At 38.7% G+C, this 19,701-nt stretch overlaps 2 protein-coding genes across 26 annotated transcripts in view; one reads left to right on the forward strand and one right to left on the reverse strand.

Annotated features, from left to right (window-relative positions):
- LOC114252733 (coiled-coil domain-containing protein AGAP005037) overlaps positions 1-19,701 on the reverse strand; it is a 316,019-nt gene that overhangs the window by 259,243 nt on the left and 37,075 nt on the right. The gene's annotated exons all lie outside the window — the stretch shown is intronic.
- The window catches only part of LOC114252736 (uncharacterized), a 96,123-nt gene that overhangs the window by 69,736 nt on the left and 6,686 nt on the right, over positions 1-19,701 (forward strand). For all 4 annotated transcript variants that reach the window (XM_028187350.2, XM_089731357.1, XM_089731368.1 and 1 more), the window contains one exon: positions 17,059-17,712. In XM_028187350.2, the coding sequence (XP_028043151.2) occupies positions 17,078-17,712 (635 nt within the window). In that variant the 5' untranslated portion in view covers positions 17,059-17,077. The remainder of the gene's footprint in view (positions 1-17,058; positions 17,713-19,701) is intronic.

Below are 19,701 nucleotides of genomic sequence, written 5' to 3' on the forward strand. Positions count from 1 at the left end.
CAAAAGCCGGTCACCGTCCTCACCGAACTCGTCGCTGGCGACGAAGGGCTCGACGAGTAAATTAACCCAGAGACACAGCCCACTGAGTTTCTCGCCGGATCTTCTCAGCGGGTCGCGTTTCCGATCCGGTGGTAGATTCTGCGAAGCACTGCTCTTGCTACGACCAGTGTTAGCAACACTTCCGATTTGAGCCCCGTGAACTCACCTATACGTCAAGGAGAAGCGGATATAGCCTCTCAAGTCTATCAGCATAGGTAGAAAAAAAAAGCTAAGTAAAATAAATCGTAGCCGTTTATTTATGCGCACAATACCGGTCTTAGTTCGTAAATCAAAGAAACTAATATCGGATGAAATGGATTCATATCTCATTTCATTTTATAATGCGCGCAATGTTCGTGTCAGCTGGCGTATGTTATCCAAGATCTCTATTGAATACACTGAGCGCCCGTAGACTATCTGCTGCGAGTTTAAATCAATGAACCCACGATCGTCCTGGACTCTAGTTGAGCTCGTTGAACGTAAATGCCGCAGTTCTACTTGAGACACGAGGTCAATGTCTCAATTGTATAGGAAAAGCAGTTGTCCCACATTTGAAACCGGGATAATATATATGCTTTTAGATTTTATTTTGTTCTAAAATAAAAATGTAAATACACTCGTTATGTGACAATCTGTCATACTTTTTTACTGTAACAGTCTACCGTCATCTGTATATTAATACGGGAAGCAAAAACTTTGTATCCCTTTTTCGAAAATTGCGCGGACGGAGGAGTATGAAATTTCCCACACTTATAGAGAATATAGAGAAGAAATGCACAATGCTAATATTTTTTTTAAATAATGCATAAAATATACATTAAATCAATAAAGAAAGCATTACACATACTACATACCATGTATTTGACGCACACACGCATGCATACTACTTATTGTCAAACTTTTGTTCTTGACGTCTGTTGTCAAATTGAGAATAGATTAAATACTGTTTGTCTTTGTTAATATTTTTTATAGTGTAGTCTTTGCGAAATTTGTGATTATAGAAGTATAAAATACAATCATAATAGTGTACAAACTTACAATTCCAATTAATTATAGTCGAGTTTCGACTACTGCGGGACCTCTAGTATTTACTAATAACTACGAGACTATTAATACGGTTTACAATGTACAGATCATCTCTACAGTATATATCATACAGTAACAGACTTCATATTGTGACTGTTCTTGCTTGTGAATTTCAGACTGTATCTCTTTTGTACATAGGGGGTTTGTGACTTCTACCGTTAAATAATGAAATACTATTAAATTATTTTAGGTTTTAATGTGAAAGTAATATTGTACATATTGCGCGTCTTGTTGCTGTTGAGTCCCGTTGAGAAGTGAAATTGATTGTGTATTTTTTACGCATCGCGGTGTTAGCATAGTTCCGCCGGTTTGCCGCCCCCTCCCTCGCCGCGCTGCCTCCGTATTTCCCGACTTCACGAAAGAGGAGATGATGCGTAAGCAGTAACTTTTTTTATTGCTTAGATGAGTGCTCGAGCTCACGGCCCACCTGGTGTTAAGTGTTTACCGGAGCCCATAGACCCCTACGACGTAGGTGCCGCCACCCACGTCGAGACATGCGTTCTTAGGTCTCAGTTTTTACAGTACAATGGCTGCCCCGCCCTTCAAACCGAAACGTGTTACTGCTTCGCGGCAGATATAGGTAAAATAATAGTACCCACCCATACGGATTCACAAGTCGCCCTATCACCGAATTGCCCTAGAGAAGAATATTTTGTTTATACTTTTTTTTTATATACATCATCATCATCATCATCATCATCATCATCAGCCTTTATCTGCCCACTGCTGGACATAGACCTTCCCCAAGGCCTTCCACATAATGGTCCTCCGTCTTCCGCATCCAACGACTTCCCGCCGTGCGCACTAAGTCGTCAGTCCACCTGGTTGGAGGACGCCCCACGCTCCTTGTACCCATCCGTGGCATCCATTCGAGGACTTTCCTCCCCCACCTGGCGTCGCTGGCTCGACAGATGTGACCGGCCCTATACTACTTCAGCCTGCTAACTTTGAGAGCTATGTCGTCGACTTTGGTTCTCCGTCGAATTTCTTCGTTCCGGGCTTTGTCCCTTAGAGAAATACCGAGCATAGCTCTCTCCATCGTCTAATTATTAGTTTACAAATTGAATATTATCTCAAGGTGGCTGGAAGCATTGATATTGTGATGTCTATAAGCTTCGATAACGACTTAACGCTTAGCTTAGCTTAAGCTGGCCGTGATCTCGTTCACTTTGTGCAATAAAATAATTAAATTAAAAATATGGTATTTCTCATAGTAATCAAGTCAAGTAAATGACACACGAAACAAATGTAAAATTCTTTGAAATTAGGACTAGCTAAAGTTTCACTCCAACAGACTGACAACTGTTCCGTATGGATCGCACCACTGCGAATGTTAGTTAATTCAGGTCGCATAACACAACACAACCAAAACATTGAATAAAATGTACTGAAACGGACTTTATCAAAAATATTTTATTGGTGTATTTTTTTTTATTTTCCAGTACAATGAAATATGTATTGAGTAACAGTTAAAAAAAACCTATTGAAAAATACGAAAAACCTTTAAGAACTTTTCTTTCTTTCTTATTGTTTGTTTAATGTAAGGTAGGTATATGAACAAAAAAAAAGAGTTGACTACACATACGATGCAGATAAAAAAAGTCAATTCCAGACAACTTAAAATTATACGCTCAAGGATTGCTCTTAGTTGGTGACATAAATTTTCTTGACGTCTCATCACATCTAAGACGTCCATTAAGTCCGTGTTTACGAGTCAGGAATAACTATCTCGAATAATGGCTTTCTTCCAAGGTTTATTGATAGTTAAGGAAATAATTTTACAAAAGCGTTATGAGTTCTTTACTGTCTTAATTTTAGAATTTAATCGTACCACTCACTATCTGAGTGATCAAATCTGAACTTTTTTGCTTCATTACTTTGTATCTATAATAGTACTGACGAATAAATTACAGGTTTAATATGAATACTGCGTAATTAAAAACAAACCAATTTAATTAATGAATTTCCGTTAGTATTTGTTGTCCTATTCTATGCTCGCAACAATATCCTACCTATTTTTACCGCCAATCTCTTTGTTGATTAAGACTACAAAATTGAGTTCGAATCTCAGACCTCAAGGTTCATGGTGGCGTCTACATTGGAACATATATGAGATCTCTAGTAAATTAATATAAAATGAGCCAGAACCTAGTTTGGCAATTAACGTTGTAAACTAGTTGTGCCCTGACAAGCTTTTCTTTGGTTATCGCTTAGCTATAAAGCTATTTAAAAGAATATACGGGCTTAGTGTACCTTAATGATACTAAAATATAGAAACTTTCTCGAAGAATATTTTAAAATCAAATGAATTATTATAACTCAAACGACTAAGTATTGCTCAAACACAGAAGACAAGCTTGATTTAATATAATGTAAAGGATTTGACGAAAAACTAATCAATATAAATATTAACTTTGGGCTTCTATGTAATTACTTGTAAAACTATTATATTAATAAAACACCTTTGAGTGAATTTTTTTTGAGTTAACCTGGCCACCACGAATGCCGCAGACGGATCATAATACCGGGATTAAAGTTGGTTAAAAATACATTACTTTGATAAGCTGTCACATTTTCTTTTAATTCTTAAACATCTTCTTCTTCTTCTTCTGAATCGGTCTCTTCATTGCTGAAGGTCGTGTCTAGCTTGAAGTGTTAATCACTTGATGCACTACACTTCTCCACATTTTCCTGTCCTCGGCGGTCTTTATAGCCTCGGTTATTGGCAGGCCGGTAATTAAATTATCTTTAAATGGTTGCAAATGTAGATAATACCGATCATATTATAATGTACTATAATTATTGAAATACCTCGCACGTATGTCACACAGCACGTAGATAGAAAGTTTTTTGAAAAAAAAAATGGTCAAATTATTAACTAACTAATATAAACTAAACTAACAGTAACTAACAATACTAGCTTTTGCCCGCGACTTCGTCCGCGTGGAATGCTTACTTTGGGATAACGCAATTTTTTTATTAAACATTTTTTTAAGTTTAAATAAGCATTTTTTTATTAAAAACTAGGTTGACTGAACTGAACTGAACTCTTTAAGCTGTCCCAACAATATAAAAATATATATAACAAAAATAAAGATATATTGAAATATTTTGATAAATTGAAATAAAAAGTATCCAATTGAAATAGGACATAGCTTAAACCGAAAGGTCGTTAAACCGGATTCCTCATAATATTTGTATCTCACATAGCCCCAGAGAGAGTCGTGAAATGAGTGAAATGGATATATACGTATAAAACTTGAAATCACGAATCCACTTTATGACGCTAATGTATATAAAAACAATCCTTAAAATTAATTTATTCTAACATTCACATACTCATGAATTGTGATTTAAATCTTTATAGTTTATGTAGGTAATTCTCAGTGACTTGTATCAAACGGTGGCATAAACTTACAGGTTACTGTCTTAGACGTCAAAAACAAACAATAAGTATTTTATTGGCTAACGCCAGTCTTAAAAAGAATTATCAAGATAAAGAGCACGGGAAGCAAGTCCTCCTTTTGGGACAGCCGGTAACTCCTGATTTAAGCAGGGCAATATAGCTAAATAATATCTAACTAGATGATGACCTTTGATGAGGCTTTGCTCGGTTTTTTTTTTTATAAGCCATCTTTTTTTGTCTTTAAAGCGGTTACCTAGTTGCCCTCAATTAAGAAAAATAGTATTATTATTCGCCAATAGATGTCGAGTAAAGTTGATTATTGAAAACACGAATAAAACAACATTTTCTGAAAATAAATCGTAGCTAGATCGATTTATCGCCCCCGAAATCCCCTGTATACTAAATTTTATGAAAATCGTTGGAGCCGTTTCCGAGATTCAGTTTATATATATATATACAAGAATTGCTCGTTTAAAGGTATAATATAATATAACTCAGCTGTTTAAAACTTTGAGGAAATTCATCCGAAATTTAATCTGTGTATATAAATATGTACTATATACGGACAAGGATTATGCTCCACTCTTTAGCGGGTAAACGATGTGTAACTCAATTAACACGAAGAGAACAGGGATGCGCCGATACGGAAAGAAAATACGAAACATAAATAAATATTAATGTATTTCCAATTCGATTAAGGAACTGAGATTGCAAATTAACGATTTTAATTGGATCGAAGCGAAATGACAGGGCCGCTACAACACAGTAATGTATAAATTGCAATAATTATCAACATATTATATCCCGCCACGCCAGCATAAATGACATCATCCGTCGGGCCCTTGTCAGCGCCGGCGTGCCAGCCATTCTAGAATCGAATGGTTTGGTGCGAGGCGATGGTAAGAGACGGCATGTCGATTATTCCCTGGAAGATGGGTCGGTCGCTCGTTTGGGATGCGACTGTGTAGATACCATAGCACCGACACATCTTCCGGCGACTAATTCTAACGCTGGCAGCGCTGCTTCAACGGCTGAAGGCCTCAAACGGCGGAAATATGAAAATCTTTCTAAAGATTTCATTTTTGTTCCATTTGGGGTAGAAACTTTGGGCCCCTGGGGTCCATCTGCTAAAAGTTTTTTTAAGAACCTTAAAAAAACTATTTGAAGCCTCGGGAGACCAGAAGGCCGGTACGTATTTTGCACAAAGAATTAGCATTGCTATCCAGCGTGGAAATACTGCCAGCCTTCTGGGAACGCTGCCAACACAGATTTTCTATTTATAAGCTTTAATTAAAACTAAAATTACGTTTTTACGGTATAAAATAGTTTTATGTATTTGTATTTACGTTCAAGTGTTGTATACTGTGGTTTTCGTGAGACGTAGACATAGATAGCATCATTTTCACTGTTAAATCTCGTGCTTTTTAATGTAATGACATTAATTTAAACTCTTCGAAACAACCAAATTCAACCTGGCGGTTTGTAGCGCGATGCATCGCCAGCCGATTGCTCTTCCACTGCCGTCTCGCAGAACTGCTGTCATGTTTTTTTTCCTGCTTATGCTGATGGTTTAGGGAACCATATCAGCGTCACCGGGCTAGTGAGTTCACAGTGCTCAAACCTGACGATGTTCCTAACACGAACCGAACAGCAAGAGCCGGGCTCTACACGGAATCTACCACCGGATCGGTAACGCGACCCACTGAGAAGGTCCGGCAAGAAACTCAGTGGGCTGTGCCTATGGTTTAATCTACTCGCCGAGCCCTTCATCGCAAGCGACGGGTTCGACGGGCTCGACGGTTCGATGACCGGTGCTGTCAGGGAGTGCGCTTAGTGCTAGTAACGCGCAGCGTGGTACTACCTCTGCACCTAGCGTTTAAGATGGACATAATATTGAATTTTTCCCGAACACTACTAAAAGTTTTTCTTCTAACGAGATTTGAAAAAGACCTCACAGTACAGTTGTTTGTATGTGTCACTGCTATACTGAGACCTTAGAACTTATATCTCAAGGTGGGGGGCGCATTTACGTTGTAGATATCTATGGGCTCCAGTAACAACTTAACACCAGGTGGGCTGTGAACTCGTCTGCCACCTAAGCAAAAAAAAACTTTTGATAAACAACAATAATCACTCAATATCAAACGAGCCGTAAACTAATTTGCTTTTGATAACAATACAAAACGATTCATAAATTATTTTCATGATTCAACATCTAAAATTATTATATCATTTCTATAATACAAAACAAAAACTAAGAGGTCAATCACATCCCTGATGAAGTAAAGGGATCCGGATTCTTGAAGCGTCGTGAGATAATTATACTTGGTAACTTGCAGTAGCTGCAAGTGGCTCCGAACTTGTGATACTGCAGAAATAGCCAGTGAAGACAGCGTTCGATTCATGTCTGTTTAGATAACAACTTTGCCTTTTCATTGCTCTCAGTTAATTAACGAAGAAAATCGATTTAATAACTTTCTTGGAAACTGTTGTGTTTTACTTAACGTTTTGTTGTTCTTTCGAATAAATACAACAACAGCTACATTTGTTTTTGCACTGTTAGTTTTAATAATAAGATTAACACTACAAATACTTCTAATATCAGTTATTGTTATCAGTATTGGATATACTTAGTCTGGCCATAAATACTGTTACAATATAAAAATAAAAAAAAGTCTATTGCAAATAACATTTGTTACTTTTACAGTGTGTTAGCTTAATACATAAATATAAAACAATTTAAAGTATAAAAAGCTTATTCGAAGTGGTCTTCATTGGCTGCAATACAGTCCTTTAAACGTTGAGGCCAGTTATCAATAGAAGCACGCACTCTTTCCATGGGAAAATTTTTCACAGCCAATCGTACGGATTGTTTTAGAGACTCCAAATTATCATGGCGTTTAGAGCAAGCCATACTCTCTAAAACTGACCATAAATCATAATCCAGCGGATTAAGATCGGGACTAGACGACGGCCAGTCTTCATCTCTGATGAAGTCCGAAACGTTCGTTTCCAACAAAGACTGCGTAGACCGAGCTTTATGACCTGGCGCCGAGTCTTGCTGGAAGGACCATTCTTGATTATTGAACATGGTGTTGTTAAGGGGCTTCACTACCTTCTCAAGAACGGTATCTTGATACACTTGTGCCGATGTTTTGATACCTTTTTCACAAAAGTATGTCTCAGTCACTACTTCATAGCTAATACCCTACCAAACCATCACTGAAGTCGGATAGTGCCCACGTTGCACTCTGTCGACTAATTGGGAAGCTTCCTTAGAGCTTTGAGCATAAATACGGTAATTTTGTTTGTTAAAATGTTGCTCAATTGTTAAAAAAATCTCATCCGTAAACAAATTTTTTCTATGACCTCCCTTTGCGTACCGCTTCAGTAGTTGTTTCGATTTTACCACCCTATTCTCTTTTAAATTATCAGTTAAGAAATGACCAGTACGTCTCTTATAGGCTGCAAGTCTTAAGTCATCTTTTAAAATACGCGACATGGTTCTAGGTGCTATCTTCATCTCCCGAGATAAAATCTTTTGCTTTCTGACAGGATTTCTTCGAATTTTTTCCCTTACTGCTTTGACCACCTTTTTCGTACGAACACTACGCGGACGGCCAGATCTTTTTCTGTCACAAACAGAGGAGGTCTCATTGCACCTATTAATAGCCCGGTACACAAACATTTTACTAATACCAAGCGTATGGAGAGTTTTAAAAATTTCATTTGGCTCCATACCTACCTTGTGTAATGCAGTCACAGCGATTCGGTTCTCTGTATCACCCCACTTCATTTTAATATCGCAAAATATTGTACAATGTATTGGCGCGAAATTGAGAACTCAATGAGCAATTATATAAAAATGAAAGATTCCAAATTCAAATGTAATATTTTGTTTATTTTTAATTGTAACAGTATTTATGGCCAGACTAAGTAGTTATCAGTAACTATACAGAGACATTAGAACTGATATCTCAAGAGGGGTGGCGCATTTACGTCGTAGATGTCTATGGGCTTCAGTAACCACTTAACACCAGGTGGGCTGTGAGCTCGTCCGCCCACCTAAGCAATAAAAAAATATATTACTAGTATGTGAGGTAATTAAAATTGTATCACAACAGCTGACTAGCGTAGAAATACATTAAGTCCACTTATAACGGCGTAATAAAAATGAAGTCTATTAATTTCTAGTTAAAATCTAATTTACCTCAGCCTCGACACAATCAAGACTACGTAACGAAGTTATAACTTAAAGAATCCAATAACAGTATTGAGCTCCCGTATGTAGCTACATAATTTTATTAATGTATAGTAACTACGCAAGTGTAGAGTTTATGCTGTAGCAGCAGCTACAGCATGTAGAGAGCTACGTATTATAAAACGCCACCTGGCGTGCCAGCTTTCACATAAATCTTCATACAGGGTAGATGACCTGTCTAAAAGTTATAAAAGACTTCTACTCTTACTACATGCTTTATTGTATGAAGAAAAATACTGCTTTTTTTATTGCTTAGATGGGTGGACGAGCTCACAGCCCACCTAGTCTTAAGTGGTTACTGGAGCCCATAGACATCTACAACGTACATGCGCACCCACCTTGAGATATAAGTTTTAAGGTCTCAGTATAGTTACAACGGCTGCCACACCGTTCAAACCGAAACGCATTACTGATTCACGGCAGAAATAGGTAGGGTGGTGGTACCTACGCGTGCGGAAATTGCACGCGAAAGTTACTTACAGTATTATAATGTTGCGTAAATCCCGACATTCCCGATCCTGCAAACTGAATAGTAAACAGTCGACGTCGCCCAAAACACGTCATTCCGGATCCTCCCGATCCACTAACGGTGCTTTTAGGTACCTCAAGCCTCGGTCATTGTTCACATCGAACCCGTCGCGACGAAGGGCTCGTCGAGTGAATTAATCCACAGACACAGCCCACTGAGTTTCTCGCCGGAATCTCAGTGGGTCGCGTTTCCGATCCGGTGGTAGGTTCTGCGAAGCACTTGCTAGGGTTAGCAACGTCGTCAGGTTTGAGCCCCGTGAGCTGACCTATTTGTTAGGTTTACGCTGAAATGGCTTCTCAAGGCTATCAGCTTAGGTAGAAAAAAAGTAAATCCCGAATATCAGACTCAATGATATTCTACCTTAATCGTAACACGATTATGGAAATAAGCAACCACAGTATTTCTCCCCCTTTTACAATGTTAAACTCTGTTACAGCATGTCAAATCGTGTTTAGAACATTATGATTCACGCCAGAAAGTGTACAATCACAAGCAAAATAAATAAAATCTCTTAAATAAATAAAATGAAACCTACCTATTTACAGATTTTAAAAATATTAATGTTTACTAATCGATTTATAAATATTAATAAGATAATGGAAGTATCTAGAAGAAGAAGAAACTAAATAATAGGCGCAAAACCGATCTTTGTGGCGAGGCTTGGGGTAGGCCCTATGTCCAGCAGTGGACGTCTGTGGGTTGATAGAAAGCTTAACGAGATCTAAGCTAATTTTGTATTTTTTTTCTTTTTCATAGTTTCATAGTATTAGAGACAAATAAAAGAGACATTAAGCCGGTTACAGTGATTAAAATTACCTTCAACTCCGGATCCCAATTTTGTACACGACAGTACGCGCGCTTTCAAATTTGAAGTTAATTTATTTAGACTACGCTTTCATGTATGCCAGTCTTGTTCGATTTTCATAATTAAAATTGTTTTCGTACGTAAGCGTACTGTCAAATTCTTAACGGTTTACGAAGCTACTTTATTGAATAATAAATACATTTAGGAAATTTACTTTTTAACTAGGTAAATATTTTACAAATATTCTATCGTGACACACATAGTTAATAATAATGTGAATGTGTGTGAATAGAGAAAAAAATTAATTTGACTGTTAGGACCACAATGCATTATGGCAACGAAGAAAATTATGTGCATAGAACTATGATAAAACGCGACGCGCAGTGATTTGTGTTAGGTGCTATTCCTACTTGTCTGGAATCTTTATAATATGTAGTTAGTTCAGTTCTATTTTTTCTCTTGTGTAATAATTATCAAACCCATAATATCGAAGCGTTCGTTCTGCTATTGAAATTGAAATACATTGCACGACTTGTCTTGTCTTTGAAAAAATCAAGCAAGTCCTAACATAAAAGGAATATTTAGTTTGTTATTTGTGTTATCATCAGAAATTACGACTTATTGGTCAACAATACTTTACTTAAAACAGTTAGAAAATTAAAGACTTTTTAGGACTTTTTGTTCTAAAAAATATTATATATTTTTTATTGCTTTTAAAATTTATTTGTACAATTCTTACTGTTGTGCATTTATATTTTTTGAGCGACACCTATACTTTGTTCAACTCAGTACCATTTACGGTAGTACATTACAAAGAATTGTTGAGTTCCTTGTCTATTCGTAGCATAGACGCTAATATGAGTAAGTATATGTGTTAATAAATTTAAGTAAAGGTCTATACGACCTATAAGGTACATATCACCAATGCGAACATAGTTTGGTTTTCTGACATAAAAAGACCTGGTGGATTAGTATTCTTGTTAACAACGCTACACCGTCAGAATGCGTTCTGGCTCTTCTTTATAGTAACAGAAGATCATGAGCGTTTTAATAAGAGTTTTAATCTATCTCTATTTAAGAGTTTTAAGTTAAATTTTAATAACTTTACTGGTTTTAGGACATCTTGTGAGTCCGCACGGGTAGGTACCACTACTCTGCCTATTTCTGCCGCGAAGCAGTAATGCATTTCGGTTTGAAGGGCGGGGTAGCCGTTGTACTGTAAAAAGTACTTGTATAAAACCCGTCATGACTAACGTAATAACGCGAGTATGGTGTTCGCTCACGCGGCACGCATACACACACAGACCACCCTCCAATCCCTACAATCACGCTTTTGCAGAATAGCTCATGTCTCAAGGTGGATGGCTGCACTTAAGTCGTAGGGGTCTATGGGCTCCGGTAACCACTTAGCACCAGGTGGGCCGTCAGCTCGAGCACCCACTGCACTGTATATAAATAGATATGTATATTGTAAACCGTATTAATCGTCTCGTAGTTATTAGTAAATATGACGGTAGACTGTTACAGTAAAAAGTTATGACAGATTGTCACATAACGAGTGTATTTACATTTTCATTATAGAACAAAATAAAATACAAAACCATAATATATTATTTACATGATAGTGCTTCACCATCGCTCTTAGTGAGATCCGTACTTTATTCCTTGACCTTTTCACATGAATTAAGATGTTCTAACAAGTGTTAAATATGACATACCGTATAATTAATCCATAAATATGTATTTAGAAACTACGAGCTAAAATATGACATCGTAGGGACTCCAATTTGATACGTTACGTTTGGAAAATGTAAATATATTATGAAGCCGTCGTGACCTAAATGTCCGCTTGATGTACTTGTATCATGCGATGCGATGCCTGTGTTCAAATTCCGCAGGTATCTATGTACGTTTTTATTTTTATGAAAAAATAACTTTTGTAATAATACTGAAGCACGAGCAATGTTTATTTATGTAATGACTAATAAGTAGTAGGGCATTTTGTGAGTCCGCACGAGTAGGCATCACCACCCTGCCTATTTGTGCCGCGAAACAGGAATGCATTCTGACTTGAAGATGCACAGCAATCTACAGCCGTAATAACTTTAAAATAAAAATTATGTATAATTTATATTAATAGCAAATAATAGCAAAATATTGAATAGCAGTAGGAGCTTTAATGTTTATTTTCGCCATATAAGGCCGCCGAAAAACAAAAACAAATAACATGAATTTATAAGGTCACGTCCCGTCCTTCTTGACGTAGGGCTCTGTGATTGAACTTGTATGTTAATGCGAATCTTTGCCGTATCCAATAAAGGAAGGGGTTTGTTTATCTTTATCTTTTATTCAACGCTAAACTATCTTCTTTTCTGATTATTTTCTATAGGATTGAACACGTTATTTAAAAATAAATGTATTTTAGACCACAGCTTTAGCTAACAATTAACGATTTTTCTTGCCTAGTTCTTGCTCTTGCTTAGCTCTTTCCTAGTTCTTGCCGAGATCCTCCTCTTCTTCCGATTCCTGCCGTGAGACTACGTCCTGAGATAGGCGCGCGAGGCGCTGCGTGGCTTCAGCAACATAAGATCCGCCCCAATAAACCGACTACCGACCAAACCCCATTATAAGATTATAAGCCTGTCGTGTCTATAATGTATTTTCTACAGATATTTGTTAGATTTGTAGAACAGTTGCTGTTATTGGAATTCTCACCTCGTTTCTGTAGGTTGAGTAACAAATGGATTCAGTGAATTTCGCAAAAAAATGTGCGTCCTTAATTTGTTGCCTTGCTGTGGATATAGGGCTCTAACCTCTGCATTTTTAAAAGCCCCATCCAATCGATCTTGCTAGCTACGAACCTACACGTGAGTCACGACCGACGGCATCGAGAGGTACTAGATTCTACTACAAATGGGTCTGAACGAACACTTCAATGGTGATTGGTTTGCTGTAGATTCAAGTACGTTCCAGTGAACGTTGAATCTATTGAATTTCGAATATACTAGTATATACTAGTATACGAGCACTAGTATAGTATATATATATTAGTGCTTGTTATTTGTACATATATTCGATATTTAATTGCAACAAGATATTTCAAATAAAATATCGATATTGACCAAGGCCGGTTTATTCCAACATGTCCCATTTTTATTATGATCAACATGTAATCGTAAATACGCTCGAAGTAGCATAATAGGCACAACGCGATCGGAACGCGTCTTTTCGTATGCCAGAACATAATTTAATAATCCAATTTTGATGTCTGAAATTTACAACATGACAATGGTAACTATAATGGTGAATTCAGAACTTTTTCGTTTCACACAGACTTTCTTTCAGACGACTTCGCAAAATTACATAATATATAAAACACGGACCTTCTTAAATATGAAGTTAACTTTGACATTTCAAATAACTGAGTTGAGTTAAAAGTGTCATCGCGCGTCACGCGATCGTGAATGTTGATGCTAATATTCGTATAATTCTTCACCGAGTTCTTCTCTATCTAGCACGAAGCTAAAACTTATCACTCCCTAATTTCTGATATAAAATTTGCTTACTTTAGTCGGCCTTATTTATGAATCTCTTGAAGCTCTGTATCCTTATTGTCGTGTTTCTTCTAACAGCTGTGTGTACAAAATATATTAAATAAAAATATATAAATTTTGAACGAAAACAGAAATATGATTTTCGTTTTAGAGGCACTTTTTAAATACAATATCTATAGTTATGTTACACAGCGATTTTTGTGATCAGATTAATCACTAATCAATCATATTGAACAAATAAAACATTTTTTTTTTTGTCAGGAGGAAATCGCCGGGCTTCCGCCCTTCACTGGGGATGGAGGGCGGGGCATGTCGGAGTCGAACCGACTAAATCCTCCTGTCGCTCAACAACCAGCATCCAAACCTCGAATGAGACAGAGCTCATGAAAAGGCAAAAGGGGGAAAGTGAAGCGTTTAGTGCGGAGCACATCTCTCCCATCACCCTCTCCCTCGGGACGCCGGACTAGCGGTCGTCGGCGCCACGACCACCAGCCCTCTCGGTCGGCAGGCTGTCCGAAGCCTGTAGAATGGTCTATCCTACGGAATACCCCGCTGGCTCAGAACCAGCGTGGGTTGAGGCTAGCCGGCTTTCCATCACCCGGATGCTCATGCATAAAACACGTGCAGAGCAGCTTGCACGTCGTCTTCTTAGGCCCCCTTCGCCGGTCCCCAGGCCGACATGTGAGGGAGACCCGAAACACTTAGAGGGCCAGGGCTTGGGCGAGATCCGCCTCCCTGGCCCCCGCTCGACGGCGGCGGGCCTGTGCGTCTCTCACGCGCCCCGCCGCCTCCTTCTGCGAGATGGTGCACTCGCAGAAGTCAAGCATCGCCTTCCACGACTCGTCGTCACCGAGCATCGATGCCACAACTCGGCAACGACAAGTCGTTTCCTATTTTTGCGACGAGGACACGGCGCCACCCCTCCCATGCGGGGCAGGCGACGAGCGTATGCTCTGCCGTGTCCAAGTCGCAACCACAATGGTGGCACTCTGCCATCGGCTCGACTCCGATCCGGTGCAGGATCTCACCGAAGCAACCATGCCCAGTGAGTACCTGCGTGAGCCGGAAAGTGAGGCGTCCTCTGTCACGATTCACCCAATTCACAAGAACCAGGCGAATCGCCTCGACGGTCCTACGACCAGCCGAAGGATCGGCCAGCCGCCTGGACCATGACTCCAGCACGGACCGCCGAGATTAGGCCCTTCGCGCTCTGACCACACTGGGGCTGGGACGCGCCACGCCCCGGGCACGACGGTTAGCCCGCCACTGATAGTCAGCGCCTCCGCCTCCAGGACCCAAGGTGGCGCCCCAGCCAGTACACACGCCGCCTCGAAAGAGATGGTGCGATAACCACGGATGACCCTGACCGCGATGGTGCGTTGCGGTCGTTGTAGCAACTTCGCTACCCCCACGGCCAGGGACTGGCCCCACACGGGCGCCCCGTATAAGGCCATTGACCGCACCACCCCCGTATAGAGATGGCGCGTCACCTGGTCAGGCCCCCCGATATTGGGAAGAAGCCGGCTTAACGCGCCGGCCACTCCCAACAAACGAGGGACCAGGTTCTGAAAGTGAACACGGAAGGTCCAACGACTGTCCAGAATGAGGCCAAGGTACTTCAACTGCACCCCGACCCCGATACGGACGCCTCCAACCACGATATGGGCATCGACAGGTGGCACTCTCCGGGGCCTGTGGAACTACATGGCCTCGGATTTACTGAGCGCCACGTCGAGGCCCAATCTCCTGATTTTGCCAACGACATATGCCACCCCAGCGGTGGCAAGACGAGCAGACTCAGCAAAATTCCCTCCCCGGGCCACGAGCAGCGTATCGTCTGCGTAACAGATTACGCTTAGGCCCGGGAGGAGGGCACCCCTCAGTACCCAGTCATACCCGATATTCCACAAAAGGGGGCCGAGCACCGACCCCTGTGGAACACCGCGCACGACCGGGAACGACAAATAAAACATAACGACTTCATAATATAAAAAATAAAAACCGATGACCGAAGAACATCATTCGTGTTTTATAAATAAAAACATTCGTAGCGCATTAATTTTGCTTTCTTTCTGTTTCAATATTCGATCGATACAGGCATGTTCTTGCATTGAGTTTCTGTAAAGTGCCTAGACGATGAACGATTTTGCGCATTTAAATTTTGTAGGACGCCGCATTCAGGCTATAATAATTTTTTAACGGATAATTATTATTAAATTTTCAAGTACTGTTAAATGAATCTCTCACAATTTATTCGACCGCAACTAAAATGTATTCTGTATTTCTTTTTGAATGATATTTTTGATTCTATAATTTTGTTACTTGTTGAAATGCTAATGATATTAATAGTCGAATTGTTTAAAAGTATTCACAATGATTAAAAAATAAAAGTTCCGTCTTCCGAATGAATACTTTGGGAACCGTCACAATGGTACATAATTATACTGCGAAGTCGAGAGGTTTGTTTAAGCTGGAGCTCATTCAAAGTGAAAACTCGTCCCCGCGAGATGAGAAAATGGAACGTCTTAGACGCTCCCTTAAATTTAGCTTCATTGTACATGTATTTCATTCTTGTCTTTACACTGCTGTTAATTTCTGTTTAATTTACAAAGACGAATGTTACCCATATTAATTTTCTTAGATCAGTTCAGAAATCCTGCAGAAAATAATTTTGATGAGATATCATCAAAACTATTTTTAAAATTATTAAAATAAAACATAGTAAAATATTTATGTATTTGGGGGTTTTAATATACTCACAGTATGAGTAACGTAATGTTTGTGTACGAGGTGGCTAGTGGGAGTATTTTGACATATCTCTTCTTGCACCGATAATGTTGGTTACGTCATACCTATAAGTTAACTGCTTCCTTATTAATTGTAAGCTTTTTAATCTTTTTTAAGTAATTCTACTACTTGATTTTAAAAGTTTAGCTTGATCACTGTTGGCATAATTTCTCCAAAACAGTCCTGTTTTTTTAAATTTTGGGTACAAATTCTGGAATATAAGAAAAGGGTTAAGTCATAGTGAAAATTGGATAACTAGGTTTTAAATGGATTTTTTAGGACAACTCACGTGATTCTTAATAAATATATCCCACTTTGAGATCTAATTCATATTTAAAAAAATAGCAAGGAAGAAAGTAGCCATAGCTAGACGAGATTGTGTCCTGTATCTTTTATTTATAAGCCGTAGTAGGCGTAGCCGTACTATTATTTGCAATCATCATTGTCCATAAGAACACATAAGTTAAAAATCCCTGTTTGGACAGTATTTAGGGAATAGAAATGTATGAAAGCTTTTCTCTTATCATCGTTCAATTAAAAATTACAAGTAAAAATATTAGGACATAATTAACTTAGTTCTTTAATTCACAGGAATATCGAAAAGGCTATCATGAATACTGAAGGGACATTCATCATGCAGGAAGACAACGTTGATGATGAAGTTTTCGTTATGAACGAAACAGCTGACGCGTTAGCTGTAATCGAAGCAGATCAAGACCGTTACCTAGTTGCGGGAAATGATAGCCTAGCTCAACACGGAGGTGGCTTGGAAATCAAACCGGGCGACTCCGATGAACTCAATGAAGAAGATGTTAGAGATCTGAACCCTTATGTGAATGTTGCCCCACGTAATGAGGTTGTGAATTTTGATATTGAAGACGATGATAACATGCCCGCATTGATCCGCGTTAACGATAATAGGGGTGAACTACGGATTTTCCTTCGTGTGGATCAACGCCTCAATGCTATGGCGAGACAAAATCCTCCTATTATCATTGACCGTGCTGATGATGATGCAGATGATGAGTCCGACAATGAGGAGGAAAATGGGGTAGCTGAAGTAGCCGAAGTACCCGAAGTAGCTGAGGTACCTGAAGTAGATGATGTAGATGAAGTAGCTGAAGTTGATGAAGTAGCTCAGATGGCTGAGGTAGCTGAGATGGCTGAGATAGCTGAAAACCAACAGCAAATTGAAGGAGGGGACCATCCAAATAACGGAGACCCTGTGGAAGACGAAGAGGCTCTGTGAGTAACGTTTCTAATTTAACAAAGTAATTTTTAAGCGCGCCTTTGCTCTCATCTATGTAGTAAAAAAAATATATGCCTCGGGAGTAGTTTCTGAATTAGAAGTCTATCCTTTTTGTACCTTTGACAACATGTATTTAAATTTACATGATTTTCCGTTAAAGGACATTATTCGCACTCACACATTTGCATTTATAAGTATATATTTATCATTAAGTAACAAGTATGGATTTCATACTGTTAGTATCATCACAATTTCTTCTAATAAATACACCCGGACAACTGTTGGCTGGCATCGGTGTCTGAGTATAAAATATTAACATAAATAGCTAGCTGTTCGATATTCCAATCACGTCTCTGCTTGGATCTAAGTAACTGATAAGTCTGGTTCACAAAAATCGACCGAACCGTCGACGTCGGAGATCCTTTATTATCCAATATCTTTAACCAGCAAAAACAACATGGCGATATTAGTACATTTTAAACTTTAATTACAAAGATTTGCAATGGGAACACTTTCATAGGATTTGAGTAAAAAATAGTAGAAAGAAGCTTAACAATTGGACACGCTGTAAGAAAAACTACTGTAAAACCTGCTATTTTTAATAAAGCAGATGTAAGCGCTTAGATAATGCCTAAAAAGCTGTAAAGTTGGAACTCTGTAAGTTGGTGTCAAAATATTGTTAATATCATAGTTTTAAAAAGTGTTTCGCATTTTTTTACAAATCATTTAACCTTATACGTTTATTATTAGGTTAAGGTTTATACTTTAAAGATAAAGAAGCCTTTATTAACAACTTTAATTCATATTTAGGTACTTTTTTCTTTTCATTTGACATCGGCTAAGATTGTTTTGCTTTCGCATAGGCCTCCCCCAAATCCTGCCATAAGTTCCGGTCGTGGCATTTCCTCTTCCACGTAGAGCCTGCAACGGCTTTTATATCGTTTACCCACCTTTGGAACGGTCATCCTTTTAATCTTTATTTATTTATAATATATATTTTTTTTATTTTTAAGGTTTATACTTAGGTACTTTTAAATAAATGAGAAAAATCTCATATTCCACCGCGTGTTAAGTATTTATCGTAGCTCATATACTTCATAACACAAATGCTACGAATCACAAACCCATACGCAAGCAGACGTTTTGAGGTTACAATAGCAAGGGTCGGGGTAGAACACTCTGACCATGATATCTCTCTCAGTGGTGGAAGATGCATTAACGGATCTTCGCTAAGAGAAAGGTGAAAGGAGTAATACAAGTTTTGTGACTCACAAAAAATACCATGCCAGTGAAAATTAGTTTATCCTTAGTCTTCTTAATAATTGATCATTAATTCGTGGCCTAAAAATATCCGATATCCTCGCATTAAAGCTAGAATGTCGCATGCAGGTACCAAATTTTCTAATGAAATAGGTACCTAGCTCATGGACGGCTTTCATGATAAAAAGAATAGCATCGGATCTCAAAAATGAAACCAGCAAAAAATTTGTTAAGTTGCGTAATCACTATACTTTTTTTCCTACCTATGCTAATAGCCTTGATAGGCTATTTCAGCTTCTCCTTGACGTGTGGATGAGCTCACGGAGCTCAAACCGGAGTGCTGCTAAGAGCAGTGCTTCGCAGAATCTACCACCGGATCGGAAACGCGACCCACTGAGAAGATCCGGCGAGAAACTCAGTGGGCTGTGTCTATGGGTTAATTTACTCGTCGAGCCCTTCGTCGCAAGCGACGGGTTCATTGAGGAAGGTCATCGGGGCTTGAAGTAACACTATATAATTAAGACACAGACCTCAAGTTTCAAGGTGACAGCATTTATATTGTGATGTTTATGGACCCTATATAATAAATAGTATTAGAATCCGACAGAATTCCATCAATTTATGGGGCCGACTAGTATTAAAATTACTTAACCTGCCTTAAATGCAACTACCCTTTTCGAGAGCCGATCCTATATATGTATATCGGTTAACATCTAACCAAATCG

Source organism: Bombyx mandarina, chromosome 01 (assembly GCF_030267445.1).
Source record: "Bombyx mandarina strain Sakado chromosome 01, ASM3026744v2".
NCBI classification, from domain to species: domain Eukaryota; kingdom Metazoa; phylum Arthropoda; class Insecta; order Lepidoptera; family Bombycidae; genus Bombyx; species Bombyx mandarina.